The sequence below is a fragment of the Loxodonta africana genome, chromosome 8 (genome assembly GCF_030014295.1).
Source record: "Loxodonta africana isolate mLoxAfr1 chromosome 8, mLoxAfr1.hap2, whole genome shotgun sequence".
NCBI classification, from domain to species: domain Eukaryota; kingdom Metazoa; phylum Chordata; class Mammalia; order Proboscidea; family Elephantidae; genus Loxodonta; species Loxodonta africana.
This window is the reverse complement of record NC_087349.1, coordinates 4,893,904-4,921,102: the sequence shown is the minus strand read 5'-3', so window position 1 is coordinate 4,921,102 and position 27,199 is coordinate 4,893,904. Positions and strand designations below refer to the sequence as shown.

General features: G+C 44.3%; 1 protein-coding gene across 14 annotated transcripts in view; it reads right to left on the bottom strand.

Moving 5' to 3' along the window:
• TPK1 (thiamin pyrophosphokinase 1) overlaps nucleotides 1-27,199 on the bottom strand; it is a 322,900-nt gene that overhangs the window by 156,362 nt on the left and 139,339 nt on the right. For 11 of the 14 annotated variants that reach the window (XR_010322561.1, XM_064289603.1, XM_064289601.1 and 8 more), the window contains 2 exons: nucleotides 16,528-16,623; nucleotides 3,595-3,741 (listed from right to left, as the gene is read on the bottom strand). Coding sequence is in view for 13 of the 14 variants with exons in the window: in XM_064289603.1 (XP_064145673.1) it covers nucleotides 3,595-3,741; nucleotides 16,528-16,623 (243 nt within the window). In the remaining variant the exon portion in view is untranslated. Of the gene's footprint in view, nucleotides 1-3,594; nucleotides 3,742-9,596; nucleotides 12,475-16,527; nucleotides 16,624-20,361; nucleotides 25,631-27,199 lie in introns of those variants that run through there. The other 3 variants (XM_023539573.2, XM_023539575.2, XM_064289598.1) reach the window with 3 other exon arrangements.

Below are 27,199 nucleotides of genomic sequence, written 5' to 3'. Positions count from 1 at the left end.
AAATACCAAAAAGCCGTTCTGAGATCTATAGGGCACAGGTGGAGGACACTGCGTCCACTCAACTGGAGTGCATAAAAAGGGAAAATATGAATAGGGCAGAGACAGTATTTGGGAAAATAATGGTTAAGAGGCCTCCAGAACTGGGAACAGCCAGCATGCCCCCATCAACAGAAAAGACACAATGAACTCGAGCTGATACGTTTTAGAAAGTCCACACTTACATCAGAACGAGACTGTAGAACACCACAACGATGGAAAGATCTTGAGGCAGAGCCATTTTCTCGATGTGGCTTTCCTGTCAGTGAATCTTTCAAAAATATTTTTAAAATTATTGTTCTGTAGCTTTAACTAACTAGTAATCTGTTAACCAACCCGTCTGTATACAGAGAGAAGTTGCAGCTGACCACCTCAGCTATCACACATACCATCAGCACCATACAATACACAGTCACGCACTGCTTAATGTTCGCAATACGTCCTGTGAAGTAGGACATTACGTGATTTGGACGTTGTGCGAACACCGTATCTTACATAGGAAGATACCCGGTTACGAGTTCCATTCCTACATCTGTCTTTAAGTGGAATTTATACATAAGTTGGAACAGTTAGGTACGGTTTGTATCTAACATCAGTCGTCAAATGTTTGTCTTACTGTATAGTATATAGTGTACATTTTGATGCATAAAAAACATTAAAAAAACACTTCCAAATACACTAAAACACCTTTAACATAATAACACAGTAATTATAATAACGTTTTGATGCATGTCGCAAAGCAGTGCCAGTTTATTCTTACGAACCATTGTACGTACCTTGAATTTTTAATATAATAGGCTTTGTGGGGGTTGGTTCATAACTACGGGTTGTACGTAAGTCAGATGTTCATAAGCAGGGGACTGCCTGTATAGCCTTACGGGATCACGTACGTACATATGGTTGGGAGGACCCTACGTGGTGCACGCCTGTATAATTAGGCTCAATGATTCACTTCAGAAAGTGTCGTGAAACTATGGGTATTCAGTTCGATAAGAAGCTTAAGAAACCAAGGACACGTGGCCTGTGCCCGCCACACTGCTAACTGGAATCTCTTGCTGACCCCCCTAACCCACAGAGAAAGTTTACATTCCACTGTATGGGATTCAAGGCTGCTCACGATGTGGAATTTCACACTTCTCCACATGGCTCCCACACTCCAGCTGTACATGGTTCTCTGCAGATCCTACGACATGCCCTACACTTCTTCCTCTGTGGATCCTACAACATGACCCCCACCTCCTCCTCTATGGATCCTACAAGACACCTCAAACCTCATCCTCCTCTATGGATCCTACAAGACACCCCAACCTCCTTCTCTATGGACCCTACAACACACCCCGCACCTCCTCCTCTATGGATGCTATAACACGTCCCCCACCTTCTCCTCTATGGATCTTACAACATGCCCTGCACCTCCTCCTCTCATAGATCCTACAACACACCCCACAACTCCTCCTCTACGGATCCTATAACACACCCCACAGCTCCTCCTCTATGGATCCTACAACACACCCCCCACCTCCTCCTCTATGGATCCTACAACACACCCCGCACCTCCTCCTCTATGGATCCTACAACACACCCTGCACCTCCTCCTTTATAAAAAATCTTACAAAATGCCCTGCACCTCCTCCTCCTCTGTGGATCCTATAACATGCCCCACAACTCCTCCTCTATGGATCCTACAATGTGCCCCACCACTCCACCTCTGTGGAGCCTATAACAGACTGTGCACATGAACTTCTCGTTCGTGACCCCCTCTGGTGCTGAATGACTTCTCTGTCGTCTCCTGTAGAACACATTTACTTGTTCTGGAGGACTCTGTGGAAATGTAAGCTCACTAGCATGAATGTTTCATGAATGCACCGGTTTTGTCTGTTCTGTTGAAAGCTAAATCCCTAGAACAGAGCCTGGGACACAGCAGGTGCTCAATAAGTCTCCAATGAATCGACTGAGTGACTAAAACGTGAGGGCCTCTGGGAGCCCTTCCTGCCACACCCACAACCGGGTTATATACTCCTTCTTCACCTGGATGTCTTGGTGGTGCAGTGGTTAAGCACTCAGCTGCTATCCAAAAGACTGGTGGTTTGAACCCACCAGCCTCTCTGCAGGAGAAAGATGTAGCAGTTGGCTTCCATAAAGATTACAGCCTTGGAAACCCTACGGGGCAGCTCCACTCTGTCCTACAGGATTGCTATAACTGAGACTTGATTCGATGGCAATCGGTTGGTGATTTTTTGGTTTATCATGATGTGCCAGCCTTTTTAACTATTGTAATTCACTGCCTCCCTTCTTGGGGCATCAACTGGAGAGCAAAGATCACATCTTGCTGTTGTTTCTGTCCACGCCTGCCCAGCAGTGCAGCACGTAATACACACTCCATAGCTGCTTGTTGACCAGATGAACGAATGCAGAGACAGAATAAGGAGCAAACGTTCCTCAGAGAAGCACGCAGCTTGACGTCTGCATTCTCCTGCCCTTCCACATCGCACAGGATGGTTCAGAAGTAGCAAGGTAAGGCAAGGCAGAAAACCCAACAAAAATGCACAACTGGCTGAACAATGGGAGTGGTAAACTCACTTTACTCACCAAACAGTGATTTTTTGTTAATAGCATGACACAGACAGTGGATAGCAGATGGTTGTTGTTACCATGTGCCATGGAGTCGCTTCCAACTCACAGCGATCCCATGTGACACAGGAGAACTGCCCCGTTGTGTTTTCTAGGCCGTGATCTTTATGGAAGCCATTCATCATGTCTTTCTCTCGCAGAGCCATTAGGTGGGTTCAAGCCGCTTTCTGGTCAGCAGCTGAGAGTTAACTGTTGTGCCACCCGGACTCCTTTTACAGCACATGGAGTAGAATCAGAACTAAAGTCGTACGTCACAGCGAGAGGCAAAGGAGAGAGTTGCCCATTGCCCTTTAAAATGTGCTACCAGATGGTAACTCGAAACTCATCAGTCAACTTCCAGATTTTGATCATTTGGTAAAAACCCTGTTCTAAGCATTGCATTGATAGAAAATATCCTTGGTGGTTATCTCTGGAAATGAATGACATCATCATTAAAAATTTATTCAGAGGCAGAGAAATTAATAAGTAGGCAACTTCTGCAGAGTAACAGCTAAAGTTTTAAGTGCTCAACAAAATCAGATCCTGTTTCCAATTATAATGACAACACTCAAAATGTATGAGTATTCCATCTGAATAATTTTTGCCAAGCCTGTGTTTCCTCTGTTGAATTTTTTTTTTTCCTCAAGTGTCATTCACATACAACTGCTCAGAATGCAATACTGTTAACTAATTTAATTCTTAGCCAACTTAATTAAAAGCTACAAGATTTTTTTTCCCCTGGGCTCAATAAAATGAACTGAGAAGAAGGGAAGTCTTTGGGGCTTCTCGGGCCTAAGGGCTATCAAGTCAAGTAACCCCGAAGGAGCGAACGTGGTCAGCGTAACTGCGTTCACACAGACACCAGCAGGCCCCACGTTTTCTCCCAGCTGACTCGACAGCTGGGAGGGTTGTGGAAGCCAAGTGCTTGTGACATACTTCTTCACTTACCGGCTGGAGCAGGTAGACGAGAGACTCCTCTTGGATGATTATGACTGGCAGAGGAGTGATCCTGGTGGCTTGAAACAGCGTGCTCACAGACGCCATGATCTGGTCGAAACGTCCCGCGAGCCCACCCAGAGTCACAATCACATCAACCTGAGCAAGAGAGCAAAACTGTGAGTCACGCACATGAAGCAGCTCAGGTTAATAGAGATTACCAAGCCCCTGAATAGCGCTGTCAGTACAGCAGTTTATCTGATAAACAAACAGGCATGGTTCCTGGGGCTCAGATGAAGAAATTGAGCTGTCTGCCCAAGGTCACGAGGCGAGCAGCAGAGCTCACTGTCAAGATCAACCCCTTTGACAAAGATTAGACAGGCCCATAAAACAAAACGAGACTAAAGGGGCACACCAGCCCAGGAGCAAGGACTAGAAGGCAGAAGGGGACAGGAAAGCTGGTAATAGGGGACCCAAGGTCGAGAAGGGAGAGCGTTGACATGTCGTAGGGTTGGTAAAAGCAATGTCATAAAACTATACATGTACTAATTGTTTAATGAGAAGCTAGTTTGTTCTATAAACCTTCATCTAAGTACAATAATAGATAAATAAAAAAAAAAAAGACCAACCCATTTGAGTACAAACGTGAGGTTTTTCCCATCTGCCTGTTCACCTAGAAAACCAGCCAACTTCCTTAAGACTCGGGATGTCTGTTCCTTCCCCTGGGGGGTCTCGGTGGTTTCGTGCCTCTGTCTGCGTGGCAGCCCCGTGCACAGGGCCCTGTTTCACAGGCTGGTTCCCCACTACAAGCTCCCCGAGGTCCAGCACCGTCTCTGCGCTGGACACACAGCAAGCTGCCTCAACGCTCTGCCCCTGACTTTTAGTTTCAGATGCGAAGGCTGGGTGATAACGGCCAGCTGAGGGGCTCTTGCGGGGATTAAACGAGTGAAGCATGAGGCACCTAGAAAACCAGCTGTAACACAGCAACTGCTTCAAAAATGTTAGCTACTCTAATGGGCTCTTATTATCATTACTATTTTTGTTATTATTACATTTAGTTTTGTGTGTTACTTTTGCCACTGGACACTTTAAAGAAAGCACTTTCTATGATGATAGAAGCCAAAACCCGCTGCTGTCGAGTCAGTTCTGATTCACAGGGACCCTCCAGGACAGAAAAGAACTGCCCCACAGGGTTTCCATGGATCTGCTGGTGGATTTGAACCACCAACCTTTTTGGTTAGCAGCCAAGCTCTTAACCACAGTGCCATCAGGGCTCCTGCTATGATGATAGTATGGTTTATTTAAACCCTCCCCTTTTGTTGAATACATACCTCTAGGGTATTAATGCATAAAACACTATAATGTGTTCCTTATAAAGGAGGGCTGTGGGAAAGGAGACGGGGGTGACCTCACGGTCCCCTCCTACAAAAGGAACATCTGCAGGTCTTAAGCGGAATGGAAGAGGGACACTGGGTCCTCCCTGACCTGGGTCTCCTCCCACCGGGCCACCATAATCCTATAAGCTATCGGCACAGTTGGTGCTGGGGCTCTGCTCATGAAAGAGGAAGGACTGAAAAGCTTAATTAAACTACTGTAAAAAAATAAAAAACTCTTACAAGATAAAACCTGACAGGGATAATCATGGATCTGGTGTGTATAAAAATGCAAAGTGGTATAAGAAGCCAGGCACATTTTGGTTTATAGGTTTTAGAGAAGGGAACAGAAAACGCTTAGACGATGCGTAGTCCATGCAGATAGCATGCCTTTAGGACGATGGCATGTTGCCCAAGCTCTGGTCCGGGCTGTTCACCTGCTGGGGGAACAGGAAGAGGTGGAAGCTCCATGAAGCCAAAGCCTGTGCCCCTTGGCTCCCCGGTTCCAGGCCTGGCATGCTGCCCAGTACCCGACACGTCCAAGACACGCACACATCTGGCGAGGGATAAAGGTAAATGACCAGGCAGCTTAAGAAAGAAATGCGTTAACTACCAGGATGGGATTCCACAAAAACACAAAAAGTAAATTACTACGAGGACCAAGGAGATTAGAACATGGTCCCTGTGTCTGACTTTATCAGAGTGTAGGGAAAATAGAATTTTTTATTTTGGGTAACATGCTTCACATAAAGCCTAGAGTATTCTAAGACAGGCAAACCACACATCCACAGGACCCAGTGCTGTCTTTGGGGATCTTTCTAGAACACTAAGAATTACTCTTGGGGCCTGGGAAGACCACCCACCCTAGCAGGTATCACTTGGAATGTACAGGCAAAGATGGGGACATCTGTTCATCTTCAGAGGAAAGGGGTCACTGTGAGCAACCAGGCTTAGAGGTGGCCAAGGCACAGCTCGCTGTGGGTATCCAGTGACAGAAATGGCTTCTAATTGTGCCTGGAAGGCCTGATTAGGAAGGCCGTTGGAGACTCATGGGGAAGGGCTCGGAGATTCTCCATGGACCTCAAGGAATCTGGAGGGAATATGCTTTAAACTGGAGAGAAACACATCAGAGAAAGGTCCATATGAAATACAGAGACAGTACTGAGGCTCCAGTGAGAAGCACATACCCCGTTCATGCTCACAGGACCCCAGCATCTCCCCAAAAGCAAGGCCTGACAGAGTTTATTCGCTGTGCAAGCTGGGACCCCTCTTTCAGATTCTTAGTTTCCCGTCACTATGCCCTGAGCCTCAAAGGGTCCTACACCCTTAAGGCTCATGTGATTCCCGTCTTCTGCAATGGGAGACCACGATGAAGGAGAAACAACTGTAAATCAGTCACTGGGGCTCTGAGGAGAAAGGAGCAGCGAGATTACTGGTTATCACCACTCCTTCCCTCCAGAAGGTGCTTAGCAGGACTGAATAACAACAGCAGAGGATGGATGTCAGCCGCAGGTGGGGCAGGAGCAGGTCCACGGTCCTCTACTTCCTGCTGTAAGTAGGACCCCGGGTATTCAGAGGTAGAAGGCAGAGGACAGACAGACACTGCACATCGGCATGGACTTCATACCTCACGGCAATGGTGCCACTGGGAAGCAGTGTATCTATGATCAGGCACTTGTTTCTGATGCCCCAGGCACGCTGTGTTACAGCTGCTGCGACACTTCCAGAGGAGCCCCGCTCATCAGGGGCTAGCACAGGGCTTGCAACATAGCAAATGACACATATTCACTGAAAGGAGCCCTGGTGGTGCAGTGGTTAAGCGCTCAGCTGCTAAGCAAAAGGTTGGTGGTTCGAACCCACCCAGTGGCTCCGTGGGAGAAAGACCTGACAATCTGCTCCCGATTGCCGCCTAGGAAATGGGGGGTAGTTGTCACATGGGTCCCTATGAGTAGGAATCGACTCAACGGCATACGACAACAGCAACCATCAATAATAACAGAAAAAGAAAAACTCCAATCAAGAAGTATTGACTCAGCTTCCCGAGTGTGGAGAAATCCAGGGAAGAAGTATTGACTCAGCTTCCCGAGTGTGGAGAAATCCAGGGAAGAAGTATTGATTCAGCTTCCCGAATGCGGAGAAATCCAGGGAAGAAGTATTGACTCAGCTTCCCGAGTGTGGAGAAATCCAGGGAAGAAGTATTGACTCAGCTTCCCGAGTGTGGAGAAATCCAGGGAAGACGGAATAAACAGCCACTGAGACACTAATTCCTACAAAAGCAGCACTTCCCCCTGTGGTTGGGTTCCCACAGCGAGCGGCTTGTGAAGAGAGTCACTTACTTCACACTCACGACCTCGGACACTCATTTGATATCTTCATAAGCTTCGTTTACACACTAATGACAAATTAAGAAAAACCCACATATACATAACATTTATCAATCATCTGCCACATGCTAGGTATTATAGACACTGAGGCTGTCTCTGTGAAGACAGCCAAGACGCCCACCGCCATGGGTCTACATTCAATAGAGAAGGTGGCTAGGGATACAGGACAATGATTAAGCAGGGAAGGGCAAGCAGAAACGCGGCCGAGAGGGTGTTTCCACCATGAAGAAGATAGCCACAGGGCAACCCCATGCGTGCCAGAGCAGAGCTGTGCTCCACAGGGCTGATTTTTCGGAAATAGATCCCCAGGCCTTTCTTTCAAGGCACCTCTGGGTAGACCCAAATCTCCAACATTTCAGTTTGCAGCTGAGCACTTAACTGTGCCAGGTGGCCAGCTCATGTGTGTCATTGTTGTTAGGTGCAGTCGAGTCAATTCCAACTCACGGCAACCCTACGTACAACAGAACGAAACACTGCTCAGCCCTGCGCCATCCTCACAGTCGTTGTTATGCTTGAGCCTACTGTTGCAGCCACCATGTCAATCCATTTTGTTGAGGGTCTTCTTCTTTTTTGATGACCCTCTACTTCACCAAGCATGATGTCCTTCTCCAGGGGCCGGTCCCTCCTGATAACATGTCCAAAGTATATGAGACACAGTCACCCCATCCTTGCTTCTAAGGAGCATTCTGGTTGTACTTCTTCCAAGACAGATTTGTTCGTTCCTTTGGCAGTCCGTGGTATATTCAGTATTCTTTGCCAACACCACAGTTCAAAGGCATCAGTTCTTCTTCTGTAATGTACCTTAAACAATATGCTTGTGCACACATGCAGAAAAGCCCCCAGAGCACATACCTGCTGTGCCCATGGTCTTTAACACATAAAATTCAAAAAATCAATTTGACTCGTTTACATGCACTTCCTACCCTGGAGTCCAGACATTTTACACAGACCTTGGTTGTCAGCAAGGAGACACACAGGGTAAGGGTTGCCTTTTCATAATTAATGGATTAATTACAATTAATTATAATTGTATTAATGCATGGGTGATGTGGCCACAGTGTGGGATCCTACCTAAACAGCTGCGTGACCACACACAGGTCACACAGCCTCCCAGAGACAAGGTGACTCGTCTGGAAAAGTAAGGGGCGTGCTAAATTCTCTAACCTATGTTTCAAGATCCCTTTCAGCTCCTAGGCGACGGGAGGCTCTCTGGCTTCCATCATAACAAGTTAAGTAATAGTCGTATCTATTTGTTTAGAAATGAAAAACTTGGCTTTGTACTATCTGCTTTAATAGAATCGTGACAAGACTGGTAGAGAGACACCTAACACGAATAAAACACGAATAAACAGGAATAGGAGAGGCAATTTCCTTTTTCTATTACAGCAATAAAAATCTTTTCAGTAAACAAATGACAGGTTTTTCCGCCATTTGTCCTCAAAAAAACTTCACTGCAGCACGCACCAAGCAGACCACAGGGACAGTGGCCGTTACCGTATTTTAATTACATTTACTTTCCATAAATTGTATTCTGGGGATACAGGAAGGGTCAACATCTATGGGTCTCCCTGATGGATGGGGTGACCCTACAACTTAACAGACAATTTTGAAAGTAAAAGGGGACGTTATTAATAGTGACACCAAGAATATAGGCATAACCCAGAGCTGTCCCATGTAAACCAAGACATGTGTCCAACCTACAGAGCCAGCTCAACAAAAGTAAACACTAGGGTTTGGAAAATTTTAAGTATCACGATAAATAAGCTTCCTTTTAGCTTTCAAAAATCTGCTCTGTACTACCAAAACCAGAAACCCACTGAGGAGTCGACTCCAACTCACAGGGACTCTGTAGGACAGAGATGAGCCGCCCCGCAGGGTTTCCAAGGCTGCGATCTTTATGGAAGCAGACTGCCACATCTTCTTCCCGCAGAGCGGCTGGTGGGTTTGAACTGTCAACCTTTTGGTTAGCAGCCGCAGTAGCACTTAACCCCTATGCCACCAGGGTTTCCTGGTGTGTACTACAGTGAGGCTAAAAACAGACGAGGACATTGTTTTGATGCTCCAATCTAAAGACAGAAGATGCAGAGGAGGATGGGGGAAAGGGCTGGATCAAGACAGAGCAAAATCAAAGGAACTGTCAAAATCCCCAAAATATCAAAACACTTTTTAATAAGCCTATTAACTGACGTAAAGTACAATGAGAAACCACCAGAAAGTGCTGTACCGTTTTGGTATGGATGTATTTTTCTTTGCTTACCTGTAGGTCATCCTTCAGAATCCCTGAAAATACTTCCATTTCAGGAAACCTGGATGTGCTAGAGCACAGGGCAATGACTGAAGTCACTTCCAGAATAAGCGCGCGCCTTCCCGACTTCCCCTCAGCTTTGATCTGTTAGCTCAACATGTCGAGTTTGGGTAGAAGGGCAGAGAGTCTTTCCTCACACAGCTGTCTTGGGCACCAGGAGTGACGCGGTTAACTGGACTGTAGGTTCCTGAAACCATCTCAAAGAAACCCCGGAGGCAGAACATCCCTTCCACATAAACAACAGCAACAGTGGGATATATACAAAAATGTGTAAATGTGTTATTTTTTCCTCCCCATGTAAATACACCAAGGGATGCCAAGAGCAAGTTTGCAAGTATTTAAATTTCTATCGGAAACCCTGGTGGCGTAGTGGTTAAGTGCTACAGCTGCTAACCAAGAGGTTGGCAGTTCAAATCCACCAGGCGCTCCTTGGAAACTCTATGGGGCAGTTCTACTCTGTCCTATAGGGTCGCTATGAGTCAGAATCAACTTGATGGCAGTGGGTTTGGTTTTGGTTTTTTATATTTCTTTCGGGAAGAGTGTGCCAAGGAAAGTTGAATGAGATAAATAAAATACAAATGCATGGGTTTTTTGTTTGTTTTGCATGATTTTATTTAATTTATCTTCTTTGAGGGGAAGAGCCAGGAATATATATATATATATACAAGTGAGTAAACTAAAATCAGGGTCTGTAGAATTAAACTACGTAGATATTATAAAATGTACCAGGGGTAATCAGGATTTCCAACCCTTTCACGCTGTCAGGATGTGAAGGTATTTCCAAGGAAAAGGCATTTAAAAGGGATTTCTTTTGCATTACGAGGGTCCTGAGACGTGGAAGGATGAATTATTCATGATTTGGAATTCCCCTAATACCTAGCATAGCACCTTCAACACAGTAGGTAGTAGGTGTAAAGCGAAAAGCAGAATTACGATTCATACAATATTCTGAAACGATTAGCTATTCGGAACCAGAGTTTAGGAGGATATTTGTATTATGTTGTTCATAGAAGTACTATCGCTTGGTAAACTATTGCCAAACCCCGTGCTGTCTCGTTGGTTCTGACTCATAGTGACCCTATAGGACAGGGTTGAACTGCCCCACAGGGCTTCCACGGCTGTAATCTCTAAGGCAGCAGATTGCCACATCTTTCTCCTGTGGAGCAGCTGGTGAGTTTGAACCGTCAATCTTTCAGGTGGTGGCTGAGTACTTTAACCACTGTGCCACCAGGGCTTCTTCACTCCTTGGTAGATGAATGGAAAAGATTCAAATTTGCATTAGTGACCATCCTATCAAAAAGTGCCTGCTCCCTTGAACTTTGGCTACAAATACCCTTACAGGACGCTCCTTTAAAGACGAATGTCGAACAGAGCACTGGATTTCATTTCTTCCCATTCTGAAGAAACTAGGATTTGAGGTCCCAGGATCCGGACCCCTCACCTGTGTGACTTTCCAAACCCTTTGCAAACAGAGCTGCTTTGTGTCCAGATGATCACTTCTGCCCTTGTGATGGCTTTTAATAGCAATTACCCTAGCTTGGGCCATCATAATGCATTTTCGCCCAGCGATGTTTCCTGTTTTGCTTCAGCCATAAACTCCATTAAGCCTGAGCTGTATATTCTTGTCTACAGTGATAAATGAAATGCTTGGTTTCCATGTCTGGATGGATTAAACTATTTATAGTTCTGCTTTAGTTTTTTTGGTGCATTATTTTCCCAAAGTTTAGTGCTATAAAGCTATCTTCGTTTTTATCGACCAGTTTATAATAGCCGGCCATCAGACGCGCCATGGTGCGGTCCTTAGGTTCTGCAATCTGGTGCAATATAAATAGTTCATGCTAATTATCCCCTTTCCACCTTCTGGGAGAAGAGAAAGCATTTGGATTGCAAATTTTGAACTTAGTCATTAATACTTTGATTTCTAGATATGCAGTAGACCATTTTATAATGCTAAATGAGAGTGCTAAAACCGTTACTGTGGTCACATTCATTACTTGGAGCTTAATTCCTGCAATGTAGCAAGTTTCCTTCAGCTAATGCATATGTACGAAGTAGCCGATGACCTCAGCACCCTCGGTTCACCCTGAACTTATAACCGCGGCCATTTACTAGTGTGCTGAATGTACTCCATGTCCCTGAGCACCACGGCAAACTGGCAAACCGAGTGCGGCTGGGATAACAATCACTGTCCAACAGTACTTCCTCCTCTTTGAAGTAATTTCCTTTATTTATATACATTACTTTTTTAAAAAAGGAGTAACTTTAGGGTCAATTTTACGGCATATAAAATCTCTAGTAGGAAAAAAGACTAGGCTTACCGGTCTGACAGAGGCTGGAGAAACCCCAAGAGTTTGGTCCCCAGATACCCTTTTAACTCAGTACCGAAGTCACTCCTGAGGTTCACCCATCAGGCAAAGATTAGACAGGCTTATAAAACAATAACACATGTAGTTCAGCCATTTATATGAGACTAACTGGGCACACCAGCCCAGGGGCAAGGACAAGAAGGCAGGAGGGGACGGGAAGGCTGACCGAATGGAAATGGGGAACCCAAGGTTGAGAAGGGGAGAGTGATGACATACCGCGGGGTTGGCAGCCAATGTCACAAAACCCTGTGTGTGTCAATTGTTTAATGAGAAACTAATCTGCTCTGTAAACCTTCACCTAAAGCACAACTAAAAGTAAAAATAAGAAATAAATAAAATCTCTAGTAGAAATGGATGGGAAAGAGAATTAAAATGTAATCAGTGTAATTTGAATTCAGATATTCTGATTTTCTGATGTGTTTCAAAATATTTTGATCCAGCTGTTGATACTGGGAATTACACGCACTCACATGTATGATCACAGATGCTGGTGAGAAGCTGGCATCATCTCAGGTCTCCTCCATGGAGTGGAACAGCATGCTGAGCACGGGATGCTAGGAGGAGCTGCTCCTGGGAAAGCAGAGGGTCGTGGAAGCTGGAAGGCATCTTCACCTTCCAGCTGCTAAGGGAGGAGAAGATGGAGAATGGAGTCTATGGATTCCGCCTTGTCCTTTGACTTAAGGGGGACCTGCTGAGATACCCAGCCCATCAACTAAGGCAAAGAGGAACGCAATTCTATGAGTGCATTCAGTACTCCTTTTCCAATTGTCTAACTAATGACCACTGAAAATATACTGATCTGATAGGCACGTCCTTGTGGTGAACAGCAATGTCATTCCAGTTCCTCAGTCAACACTCTTAAAACACAGGTGCCCCATCATCGTGGACAATTGCCACATCTATGGATGTAGGTACAATCCCATGCAGTATGCCCTGCTGAGGGATATGCAGAATAAAAGGGAGAAGCTATCTAATCTACTGAGCAGTTCCACGAGGTTCTACTACAGGTGCAGTCTCCAGGATGCAGCTTCCCCCACCAACTGTGCTGTCTGCATCTCCACAGGGCTACAGTTCAGAAATAAAGGGCCTTTCACATGAGGGCAGCATGTCTTCCACAGATAGGGCACCACACTGCGACCAGGTCTGTAATTCTCTGCATTCATACGAAGTTTCATCTGGCAAGGGCATCATCAAACTGAGGCTCCAGGTAAGCAGACCTATGGAACCCTTGTCCTGGGGCTCTGCAGAGATGGGCCAGGCTGCCACAGCCTCCCAGGTAGTAAGCGTTTGTATTTGCAGGGCTCATCTCCTTCCTCTTGTTGCACAGTGTTTTAAAAAAGATCCTGGTCTCCGAGGAGGAGGAGAAACAGATGTGAATTCTTCTTTAGAGGGAGTCTCCAAAATGACCTAGGAAACTGCCAGCCCACTCAAGTGACACCCCAGAATGTCTGCCTTCTGCTGGCTTCCTCTCTGAGACCGATCAGCACAGCGTTTGTTCTAGAACGTGAGTGTATACAAGCAGTTACTCAGGCACTCTGCAGAGACAGCGGTGTTCGCGCGAGAGTAAAAAGCAAGGTTTTGTGTGTGTGTGTGAATAGATGTGCCTGCATCATGCCGCTTTCTAGAACTTGATGAAAATTATCAATTTATATGTACGACCTCGCTTTGAGGCAGACAGGCACAGGACAGAAAGAAGAGAAACTTGCCGTAAAACTCTTACAATGCCTCAGTTACACGGCTGATGTTGGAACTGCACGGTACTGGTTCATTATGAGTTCAGGAAATCTTTAAGATTTACAGGATTTATTCTTGCCAAGTTCACAACGGCAACGGCTTATGAGACATTCTCTACATCGTCTCATTTTTCCTCTCTCAACTTGTCCAAGTAACTCAGAACCTGGGATGAGAAAAATGGCCTAGAAGCTATAAAATATGAATTAATGAAATGAAAAACATGTGCATGGTACATCAAGTCAACAGAAAAAGGTATCATAGGCTGTGTAATACGATTGCCAACCCACGCAGTTCTTAATTACACACAACACTCACCTCCCCACCTTCTCTGCAAAATGAAGAGACAAGAAGGTATATGTGATTCAATAATAATAATAGTGGAGACTCCTATGTATTGTCCAAATCAATAAAGTTTAAAAATTTTTCTCCATCATGTTATTGATGCATTTTCCACTAACAGAAATTTCCTAAAATAAATCTATATGACTTTTAATACTATACATCAGCAATGATGATCACTGTGATAAATTTAGTTTAAAAGGCACATCCCAGCTTTTGACGGGGAGGGCTGGGGAGATCAGAAAGGGGCTCTCGGGGTCTTCACAGGTGATGGTGATAGTCTCTCTCTTGTATTTTATAAATGAATTCTTGTGTTCACTTGATAGTTAATAAAAGCAATTTCTACAAAAGAGCCCATGAACTTGACTTCCCTAGTTTTTTTTTTTCTTTTTTTCTTTTTTGAGACCTAGGTTCATCCTTTCCATCACATCCCTGCCCTCAGCCCAACCTTGAGTCTCTTCTTCCATTCCAAAATGTTACCGGAACAGGCTCTAAATGTCCTTTTCCAGTAGGTTTAAACTGACTTCAAGACCACGACATAAACGGTGGAGGGAAATGAGTCTTACACAGTAAAAGCCTCTATTGTTTGTAACACAGTAGGCTGTGTGCCGCCCAAACCAGTAAAGCTCAGTCACAAGGAGACACGGCATGGGCGATGCACTAAACCTTGTAAAGGTCAAGCAGGTCCTTAATAACGTTCACTGACATTTGATAAAACAGGGCTTGCTACAACAGGCAGCTCACACACCCCAGCCCCCCTCCCCATGCTCTCAGGCTCTTTCTGCATTTTGGTCTTGTTGACTTGAGTGTGATTATTGGTTGAGAGTTCAGTGGCTGAAGACTACATGGCAGATACTGTCAATTAGACACGGCAAATGAGACCCACATAACTGTACTCCCACCTTTTAACAACTTCAGTGGAGGAGTTGGAAAAATTGAAACACAGTTGTGAAGGTTTACGATTTTTAACTGAGAAACTCCAAACAAGCTAGTAGATAACTCTCAATTGGTCGATTTACGTTTTCATTTAAAAAAACATTTAATTATAACAATGTATTACTGGAGATGGCACCATGCATTTGGTATAGTTCAGCAAAGCCAACACGGAGATGAGAAATGATTTTCTCAATTATATCTGTTGAGTCTGCAGACTGAGTTATTTGCCAATTATGATAGCTAACAAGGCTTTTCTTCAAAGGGAGAAAAGGATTTACTACCTCAATGCGGTAAATATGGACTAGAATGTACCTCTGAGGAGCCCCATGGGCGGACTCATTCCCAGCCAGAGTCTAAGGCCATTAGGACACTCTGTCTTCTTTGCCAAAACCAGGAGTGGCCTGATGGAGAGAGGAGGATGATGGGACAAGCTGCCCCCTTGGTTCCCCGAATGTGGATGGGGGTGCTGCAGGACAATCAGGGGAGCCAGTCTGAAGACAGGACCACCAGACATGGAACATGAGATCTGATGGCACTAAGTCTGAAGCCCACTCCCTCGCACGTCATTCCTGAGGCCAGGCTAGAGGATGTTTCCTGGTACTTGTACCATCCGGACCATTCGAATGCACATTTTCCTCGTCCCTTAGTTTAAAACTACACATTTGATCATGCATCTCAGCTGAACTTACTGCCCCACCCAGAAAAAAATGGACAACTGTCATTCTATGCTGCAGGATTAATTCGGTAGATATCAAAACATAGTAAAATGTGAACTTGTGCATTCCCGAACTGGAGTCCCTGGATAGTGTAAATGGTTAACACACTTGGCTGCGAACCCAAAGGCTAGAGGTTCAAGTCCACCCAGAGGCACCTCCGAAGAAAGGCCTGCTGGTCTACTTCTGGAAACTCAGCCCCTGAGAACGCCATGGAGCACAGTTCTGCTCTGACACACGGGCGTCGCCATGAATTGGAATAGGCTCAACGGCAGCTGGTACTTTTTATATTAAATAATTAATGTGACCAGACATCTGAACGCAGATTATTCTCTGCCTTTATAAAACAAACAAAAAAACTTGATGTTTGCTTACAAAAGTGTTCTCAGCGATGTCCCAAGGGCCAACTGTAGGCCACCTTTGTGTGTCCGTGTTCTGCTCACGCGATATTTAAACACGTACATACACACGCACACACAGCTCCGCACAGCCCGAAGCAGCAGGGAAAGGAGCCGCTCACTAAGGCCGAGAGCGAGCGCCCAGCGTGGGTTATCTTCCACACGCACAGCTGGGTCCCCTCATCTCATGGCCTTCCACTGTAAGGTGTGTGGGTTTCGGCTCTGATACCAGTGCACAGGATAATGTCTTGGCATGCGAGTACAGACTGACTCGATAAGCAGAAAAAGAGACCCAAAACCCAGCACAAAAGTAAGTAACTCAGACGAGAATGCTAGCCAGGACTGTCCACGTCCTCGGTGCTGAAACCCTTGACCACCGCGTGCGTGCCCAGCTCACCTGCAGGCTGTTTTCTTCTATCCTCCTTTGGAGCAATTGGAGGCACTTGGTAAAGTCAGTGTAGTCCTGATCAGGAGTTGAAATGAGCTCACACCCCTGTGTATTGAAGCAAAAGAAAGGGCGAGAATAAGGAATGATTTCAGCCACAGGAAGAGGATGAAGGGCTCTAAAGTAAAGATAAGCTGTGGACAGACACTTCCTTCTATGCCCGTGTTATTCCCGCGATCAGAGTCCCTACCACTTTCTTCTCTATTTCCGGTAAAAGGGTATCTTGGGAATGGCGTTAGGATGTTGCAGTAATGGGCTGACTATGGCAATCATTTCACCCAAGGAAAGTACAGGCTATCCCAGATTAACAGTCTTTAAACATCACCAATGTGATGATATTCGAGATTAATGTAAGAACGGCGGTACGAGTGTTATAAATTGCATTCACAGTGAAACTACCTGAAATTAAAATGAAGCTATTTCTAAAAAAACTTTGAAGCTCTTTAAGCAGACCTCATAAGTGTACTTACAAGGATGGAAAAGCTAATATTAACACTGAGCTAATGACAAAAGCTTAAAGTAAAACCAAGTTACCCATCTATAAAATTCCTTTACAGCACTCCCCCACCTTGTTAAAAGAAGGATGTGGAGCTACACCTCCGTAAATATGACTCTGCGATCATCTCTGGACATAATGAAGTGAATCTATAATATATTCCTGGCCTCCTCTACAACAGTGAAAAATACTGGAATATATTTATAAGTATAAAGCTACAAAAGTGCCAGTTTGTTGGCACTAGTGAACGTAGATGGCTAAAATCTTGTATTTTTGAAATGACACCTTGTCCTTCAGTGTCTTCCAGAGGCTAAGGCATGTAAAAATGGAGTCCAGACTTCTTAATTCAGGAATAAAACAATTCTTGGTCTCTGACAAACAGCTGAGTAAGGGGAAGTTAAATATAATCTCCTACATAAAGGTGCCATTCAAAGAGTGTTCAAGGACACAAAGCACCCATGCTGCCTCTTAAATTATCCTAAGGACCATTCTCAGTAGATTTAAAGGTTCTCCTCCCATTCAAGGTGTCTCTAAAGGTGCTGAGCTCAAGCTGTGCTTTGTTCATTCATGATTGTCTTACAATGTGGCAACCAATGAAGAAATTAACTCTCAGCATTTGGAAATACATCATGCTTTACAAGGTGTACGTGCCAGCTTGGCAAGATCGTCTATGACACTGACCTTCCTGGCCCTAAAAGAACTTCGAAGTTTCCTGCAACCACCAACAAGGGCATAAAGACATGGACTCGGCCCAGGCTAATGCTCCCAGAAAGAAAGGCAGATGCGGCACGTACGAGAGCACACAGGACTAAGGAGATGACCCTGATACCTGACCAAAGGCACTGGGCCAAGGCTCCCTGAGAGAGGAGAGATGTTTCCTTCACCTTGCCCAGGTGCCTGTCACCAGCCTGTTATATGCCATTGTTAGCGGTTGTCAAATTGCCCCCGACTCATGGCGACCCCAAGCACAACGGAAGGAAACGTGTCCCAGTCCTGTGCCATTCCCATGGTCAGATGAGAATCAGACCGTTGTGATCCACACGGTTTTCACTGGCTGATTTTTGGAAGTAGATTGCCAGGCCTTTCTTCCTAGTCCACTTTAGCCTGGAAGCTCTGCTGAAACCTGCTCAGCATCCCAGCCACACTCAAGCCTTCACTGAGGGACAGGTGGGGGCTGCGCACGAGGTGCACTGGACAAGAGTAGGACCCAGGACTCCTACCTGGAAGGTGAGAATTTGGCCATCGAACCCCCACTGCCCCCAAAATCTCTGAACACCCACCCCCGCAAAAAACTATACTCTTCCCGTATAGAAATTCCAGGACTCTGTCTCCTGGGATCACTCTCAAACATGGCGTGCATCACCAGCACACCCTGAATGGAAGCTTTAGCGCTTATGTATTTGTCCAGTGAGGAACATCAAATAACTATCTTTTAATTGTTCTGAAATTCGTGTATAATGCCTAAACTAACTAGGTAACCAAAAACTCTCTGATGTTTTTGCTGGACCAGCCTCTTATGATTCTCCGTGAACTATGGAGAGAATGCTGGATTCTACCACAGTTGTTTTTAGACTTCAGATACATGCACAGAAGTTCTTCACAGCTTCCTTCCCTCAGGGAGTCCGCTCCCGTTTCACCTTCTTACTGAGGCGTGGCATGACTGCCCTGTTCAATACTATTTAATACCACACGCTGCACTTCCTCTGCCTGGCCCACACGCCTGATCCTGCACTTCAGGCTGCCCTTGCCCTCCTCCAATTCTTCTGTTTGCCTCACAGCACGTAACACCTTCTAACATATTATAATTTACTGTGTTATCATTTAACTCCAAACTAGGATGCCAGTTCTATGGAGACAGGGGTATTTGTCCAAGGTTTTGTTCACTGTCTTATCCAGAGCTCCTTGAACAGCACACCATAAGCACTCAGTAAATTATTTGCTGAATGAATAAACGAATGACCATTTGCATAAACTCGTTAAACCAAACACCTTGATTCCTACTCACACAGTAGAACTGCCCCATATGGTTTCCAAGGAGCCCCTGGTGGATTCGAACTGCCAACCTTTTGATTAGCAGCCTACTGCACCACCAGGGTTTCCACAATTTGCATAGTGCTGGGCAGATACCAGATGTGGACCTGAATAGAACTAATACCTTTGACTATCCAGGTATATGTAGTACCATTTTCTTGGGGTAATTCACGTCTATCTCACACATTCCAGTAAATCAACCATCTTCTTTTTTTATGTAGAGTCCTCTTCTAAAGCCAACCAGCTGTGGGGGAAAACGGATCGTGGTAACATCCTACTTACTGACTGTCTCGGAGAGTGATTCTGACTCTTCAGCAACTGGTGAAAAGGTAAGATAACCATGAGTTTGACAAGGGAGAGCTAATTTTACTTCACTGTTTTCTAGCTGACTTCTCCTAAGACATGCACAATTTGGGGGATAAAAAAAAATTCTGATAACAAGGCAAACACGAGGCAGGAGAAAGTTAAGCTGCCTGCTGATGAGCCATCCACGTGGCATCTCCTGCCTCATGGTTGGGCGGCGGCGGGGCAGGTTTCACATCTCGCACCTGGGTTGAAAAATGTCACTGACGAAGACATGAGGAACATTCACCCATGTCTGATATGACGTGATGGTGCTGACGGTCTCAAGTTTTCGTGGGGAAAGCCTGCAGACACCTAACAGTTCATGCTTTCAGCCACATGGATGCCTCGGTCTCTTGGGAGGCTCAATCCGTGGAGAGAAGGGCTTTCCCCCGTTCAAAGGGAAGTTACACAAGCTGCTTAGTTTACGATTCTTGTCATGGACTAATGCTAAACAGCAAAATTAAACATTTTGATTTTAATGAGTATTAATAAATACTTTGGTTAAAAGCTCAGTTGCTGACCAAAAGGTTGGTGGTTCAAATCCACGAGCTGCTCCTTGGAAACTCTATGAGGGAGTTCTGCTCTGTCCTGTAGGGTTGCTATGAGTCAGAATAGGCTTGACAGCAACGATTTTTTCGCCTTTCATACCCGAGTAGACCGCTGGCAGTGTCAGGACCCTGACCTACGGGTACAAGCCATTACTCACAGCGGAGCAAACAACCAGCCAGAACACCGTCCCAGCTGAAGCAGAACCTGAAAATGGGTAATGTGTCCAGTTTCTTCTTTCCGAGTTCATCAGAACATGAGCAGGGAAACAGCACACTGCACCCCAGCACCCACACCCCATCTGCTAGCGAGGAGAGCAGACTCCTGCGAGCACGCTGCATTCGCAGAGCATACTGCTAGGCACGTACCAGGCAGCGGTCAACAGATGTGTGACTGACAGGTGGACAGATGGATGGACTGTAACCATTCTCACTCATGGGCCTGATGGTATGTTTCTCTAAAATAAAAACACGGATAAACCAGAAAGTGGGTCTGACACAAAAACCAATACTGATGTTACTACTTCTGGCTTGATGAAAACAAACACACACACACAACCAGTTGCGGTCCAGTGAAATCCAACTCACTGGGACCTGATGTGTGGAGAGCAGAACTGTGCTCCAGAGAGTTCTCATGGCTGTGACCTTTCAGAAGATCTCCAGCCCTTTCTTCTGAGGCACCTCAGGATGGATTCAACCCACAAACCTTTTGGTTAGTAGTCAAGTGCTTAGTAATAAGGAGGACCAAAGAAGAACTGACGCCCTTGAATTGTGGTAGAGTTGAATAATATTGAATATGCCATGGACTACCAGAAGAACAAACAAATCTGTCTTGGAAAAAGTACAACCAGAATGCTCCTTAGAAGCAAGCAATATTCTTCGCCAACTAAATAATTCAAAGCATCAATTCTTCTTCAGTCTTCCTTATTCCTTGTCCAGCTTTTGCATGCATATGATCCAATTGAAATATACCATGGCTTGGGCCAGAAGCACCTTAGTCTTCAGGGTGACATCTTTGCTTTTCAACACTTTAAAGAGGTCTTTTGCACCAGATATGCCCAATGCAATGCGTCTTTTGTTTCTCGACTGCTGCTTCCATGGCTGTTGATTGAGGATCCAAGTAAAATGAAATCCTTGACAACTTCAATCTTTTCTCCGTTTATCATGATGTTGCTTATTGGTCCAGTTGTGAGGATTTTTGTTTTAAGTTGAGGTGCAAACCATACTGAAGGTTGTGGTCTTTGATTTTCATCAGTAAGTGCCTTCAAGTCCTCTTCACTTTCAGCAAGCAAGGTTGTGTCATCTGCATAATGCAGGTTGTTAATGAGTATTCCCCCAATCCTGATGCCATGTTCTTCTTCACATAGTCCAGCTTCTTGGATTATCTGCTCACCATACAGATTGAATAAATATAGTGAAAGCATACAACCCTGATGCATGCCTTTTTTTTTTTTTTGTGGCTACTAGAAGATTTTTTTTTATTATTAACTTTTATTGAGCTTCAAGTGAACGTTTACAAATCAAGTCAGAGTGTCACATATAAGTTTATATACACCTTACTCCATACTCCCACTTCCTCTCCCCCTAATGAGTCAGCCCTTCCAGTCTCTCCTTTTGTGACAATTTTGCCAGCTTCCAACTCTCTCTATCCTCCCATTCCCCCTCCAGATAGCAGATGCCAACACAGTCTCAAGTGTCCACCTGATATAAATAGCTCACTCTTCATCAGCATCTCTCTCCTACCCACTGTCCAGTCCCTTTCATGTCTGATGAGTTGTCTTCAGGAATGGTTCCTGTCCTGTGCCAACAGAAGGTTTGGGGACCATGACCGCCGGGATTCCTCTAGTCTCGGTCAGACCATTAAGTATGGTCTTTTTGTGAGAATTTGGGGTCTGCATCCCACTGATCTCCTGCTCCCTGGGGTTCTCTGTTGTCCTCCCTGTCAGGGCAGTCATCGGTTGTGGCCAGGCACCAACTAGTTCTTCTGGTCTCAGGATGATGTAGGTCTCTGGTTCATGTGGCCCTTTCTGTCTCTTGGGCTCTTAGTTATCGTGTGACCTTGGTGTTCTTCATTCTCCTTTGATCCAGGTGGGTTGAGACCAATTGAGATGCATGCCTTTTGTGGTTTTAAACCATGCATTATCCCCTTGTTCTGTGCAAACAACTGCTCTTAGCTTATGTACAGGTTCCTTATGAGCACAATTAAGTGTTCTGGAATTCCATTCGTTGTAAGGTTATCCAAAACTTGTTATGATCCACACAGTCAAATGCCTTTGCATAGTCAATAAAACACAGGTAAACATCTTTCTGATATGCTCTGCTTTCAGCCAGGATCCATCTGATATCAGCAGTGATGTCCCTTGTTCCACGTCTTTTCCGAATCTGGCTTGAATCTCTGGCAGTTTCCTGTCGATGTACTGGTGTAACTGCTTTAGAATGATGTTCAGCAAAATTTTACTTATGTGTGATAGTACCAATATTTTTCAATAGTTTCTGCTCTCTTTTGGATCACCTTTCTTTGCAATGGGTACAAATATGGATCTCTTCTAGCTGGTTGGCCAGAAAGCTGTCTTCCAAATTTCTTGGCATAGGTGAGTGAGCACTTCTAGGGCTGCATCCCTTTGCTGAAACATCTCAGTTGGTATTCCATCAGTTCCCAGAGCCTTGTTTTCACCAATGCTTTCAGTGTAGCTTGGGTTTCTTCCTTCAATACCATCAGCTCTTAATCATATGCTACCTCCTGAAATGGCTGAATGTCCACCAACCCTTTTGGTACAGTTACTGCATATTCCTTCCGTCTTCTTTTGATGCTTCCAACATCAGTCAATGTTTTGCCCATAGAATACTTCAATAGTGCAACTCGAGGCTTTAATGTTTTCTTTAGTTCTTTTACCTTGAGAAATGCCAAGTGTGTTCTTCCCTTTTGGTTTCCTAACTGCAGGTCTTTGCACATGTCATCATAATACTTTGTCTTCTCGAGCCACCCCCGCTGATATCTTATGTTCAGCTCTTTTACTTCCTCATTCCTTCCTTTTGCTTTAGCTACTCTATGTTCAAGAGCAAGTTTCAGAGTCTCTTCTAACATCCGTTTTCGTCTCTTCTTTCTTTCCTGTCTTTTTAATGATCTTTTGCTTTCTTTATGTATGGTGTCCTTGATGTCATTCCACAACTCATCTGGTCTTTGGTCATTAGTGTTCAACAAGTCAAGTCTATTCTTAGATGGTCTCTAAATTCAGGTGGGATATAGTCAAGGTTGTACTTTGGCTCTCCGATGAGTTGTTTTAATTTTCTTCAGCCTCACCTTGAACTTGTACGTGAGCAATTGATGATCTGTTCTGCAGTCAGCCCCTGGACTTGTTCTGACTGATGATACTGAGCTTCTCATTTAGTACATAAATTATTTAGTTTTTCTTAGGAGAAAGAAAAATGACAAGGAAGCAAATTGATACCACGAACTTTGCAAACATGTAAGAATAAATAATTTTCAAAACATGCCCTTGAATGCTAATAGTTCAGATCAATTTCCCACACTGACACCATCTATAGCTAATAGCACATGTAAACACAGCAGCTCGTAATTTTGATCCTAACCACAATGAGATCAGAAATCATCAAAAGCGGACAGGTTTATGCTTAGTTTGGTATACGTAATACTTTGTTAAAAAAGACGAAAGGTCAAACAGCAAGGGTTATTATGGTAAATGCTTAGATTCACCAGATAATTTTATTCTCCAAAACATATAGCTCAGCTAAGGTGTTAAAATTACTTGGATGCTTTAGACAAATCATGTTTCTCTCTCTTCCAAGTAAGTCTCTCCCGTTTTTTTTCTTTTTAAATACAGGTAGTCCCTGACTTACAACGGGATTCTGACAACTCTGTCATAAGTACGCTCTGACGTAAGTTGAATACCTCCTTTTTTGTTTGTTTTCATTATTATTGCTCTTTCTTATCAGTATCTATAAATCCGATCTTTGTCTTCTGTGGCTGAAAACATCACATATAAACTTACAGATAATAGTTTAATACACATACATGTATATAACTATTAAGATAAAAATGTAAAAAAGAAAAAGATGATCATAATTGCAGTTCATTGTAACTCAAATACGTCGTTGTCGGGAACTACGTATAGTGGTTTTAAAACATCTTCAAAAGAAAAAAAAAGTTTTTTTTTTTTTTTTTAAACATCTTCAGGTAATGGAAAATATAATTGTTTCATAAAAACCCACTGGGATTTTTTCGTCTATCTTCCACATCAGCTGAACTGGGAAATTATTTTGGAAACTACATTATGGAAAGCAGGCCTGATGGTACAGTGGGTAGGCACTTGGCTGCTAACCAAAAGGTCAACGGTTCAAACCCACCAGCCACTCTGTGGAAGAAAGACCTGGTGATCTGCTTCCATAAAGATCGCAGCCTAGTAAACCCCAAAGGGGCAGTTCTACTCTGTCCTCTAGGTTCCTGTGAGTCAGAATCAGCTCAACAGCAATGGGTTTACATTATGGAATACTCCATAATGCCTCCCTCGATTATCAATTGGTATCATCACCCTTCTACATATAGCTACTTAAGGACATGTTGCATTGAGTGGGTGAGTAAAGCAAGAAAGAGAAAGCTATGGCATAGAATAAATACATGCAACAATCAAAAGGTCTCCCCAGTTTGCTGGGCAGGGGAGACCTTAGGGTGACCCTGGCAGGCCAACTAAGATGGAGAGGGCTGGTTCCCTCGTGATGGGGATACTTGGTGAGTCTGAACGTTCAGTGGATTCTGGCAATGATCTGAATGAAAAGCAACCGAACAGAGTTGACAATTATCATCTACAAGGAAATCACAGGGCTGTGTAGGAAATACAATGTCCTAGTTATATTCCATGGAGCCCTGGTGGTGCAGTGGTTAAGAGCTCAGGCTGCTAACGGAAAGGTCAGCAGTTCAAATCTACCAGCTGCTCCTTGGAAATCCTCTGGGGCAGTTCTACTCTGTCCTACAGGGTCGCTAAAGAGTCAGAGCTGACTTGACGGCAATGGTTTTTTTTTTTTTTTTAATTATATACCACAGTGCTGAAAAGCGGGGATTAGGGAGGTGTTCTTTAGCAGCTTTCTATGAAAGAGTAAGGTGATCTACCAATAGTTACTAGAGTTGTTGTGATGGCCCATCATGAATGTACCACGGCTTAACTCTCCAACTTGTTCAAATTCTGGCTCTGCAACTTGCTAGGTTTGACACCTGAGGCAAAATTACTTAATTCTTCTCACTTCAGTTTTCTATTCTGTAAAATGGGGACATCACAGTACCTACTTTTTGTGCTGCTGTTGGATTAAATGAGTTTATAGGAGGTAATCAGAATTTTGCTTTATATATACCTGTTGCCATCAAGTCGATTCTGACTCATAGAGACCCTACATACCAAAAAGAAACCAAACCCTGTGCCATTGAATTGATTCTAACTCATAGTAACCCTACAGGACAGAGCAGAACTGCCCCATAGAGTTTCCAAGGAGCACCTGGTGGATTTGAACTGCCAACCCTTTGGTTAAGCAGCCGTAGCACTTAACCACTATGCCACCAGGGTTTGGCAACCTTATATAGTAAGTATTATATACGTATTAGCTATAGTATTCTACATGGCTCTGTAGAAACCAAATAAAAACAGGTGAAACACTGACTACTGATCCAACAAAAATGATGACATAATTGGAAGAACTGTGCACACGTGTGTGTGCAGACAGGTATGGGTGGAAGGCAGCAGGTCAGACATAAACTCTCATCTTGCACAGCAGGAAGTGAACAGGTCATGCCTAAAATTGAAAAAAAAAAAAATCAATAGACAGTGATGTTTGAATGGACATGGAGGTAAATTCCAGAAGAATCACGGCTGAATGAGCTTCCCTTTGGGGAAAGAGACGTGGCACTGGAAAAGAGGGAAATGCTATTATACTCAGGAAGGCTTTTTGATTTATTTGGATCTTTAAATGGTCAATAAAAAAAGACTCAGCAGCTAGCTACAAAAGCTAATGATGGATATGACAGAAATACAACACGAAATCTAGGACCCAAGTTTCCACCTGTCTCACATACTACGTATTTGATGCAAGCAAACTTTGTTTTCCCATTTACAAAACAAGAGAAGATACATGCTACATAAATCCATGTCTCTCGAAAGATTAAATAAGAAAATACAGGGAGATGTTGCTGATGTTAGGTGTCATTGAGTCGGTTCCAATTCATACCATAGACTGCCAAAAGAACTAACAAATCTGTCTTGGAAGAAGTACAACCAGAATGCTCCTTAGAAGCAAGGATGGCGAGACTGCGTCTTACAGGGAGATAGACCAACTTAAAGTTATTAAATATTAACTGAAAAGTAACTGTCAGCTGCAGGCTCCGTGGAGGCACTCGCTGCTGTCCCCTCGCGTAGGCACAAGCAGTCCTGAGCCCTCAGGGACCGATGCAGTCACTTGTGAAGGCACAGCGCAGGGAGGACACCCCTCCAGGCCAGGGGTCAGCAAACTCTTTCTGGGGAGAGTCAGAGAGTAATCATTTTAGATTCCACAAAGTGCCAGCCCCATTACTCAACTCTGCCGTTGCATCGTGAATGCAGCCACAGACAATAAATGAATAAGAATGGGAATAAAGCTGCAATTTGAATTTCACAGGATTTTCATGTGTCATTAAATATTATTCTTTTTTAAATTTCTTTTATAACCACTTAAGAAACAAACCATTCTTAGTTCACCAGCCATTCAAACACAGGCACGGGGCCATATCTGGCCCATGGGCTGTAGTTTACAATCAATCCCTGCTGTGCTCTGGGCCCACAGTTACCGCGGCTGTGCAAATAAATACCTTATACATGCAAGGAATTTCAGAGGAGAAGAAAGGTTCAGACCTCTTCACAACCTTTCTGAGCCTCCTTTCCTCCCTGGTAATGGACCTAGCAGGAGAGCTAAGACTGCTGCAGAGAGTGTATGAGAAAACGGGCATAAAGCCCTGAGCACAGCCACAAACGCATAATAAATGCTCACCTCAGAGCTTTGGAACATTCCAGAACATCACATCCGCATTGTTCATATTCTCCAAAGAACTTTGTGTGCGTATTTACAAAACTGTTTTTGAATACACTGGCAACTAAAAGGAGTTATTACAAGGCAATGAGTGTCAATAATCAACCTGATTTCAAAATGCCAATGCAAAAGTCATTATAAG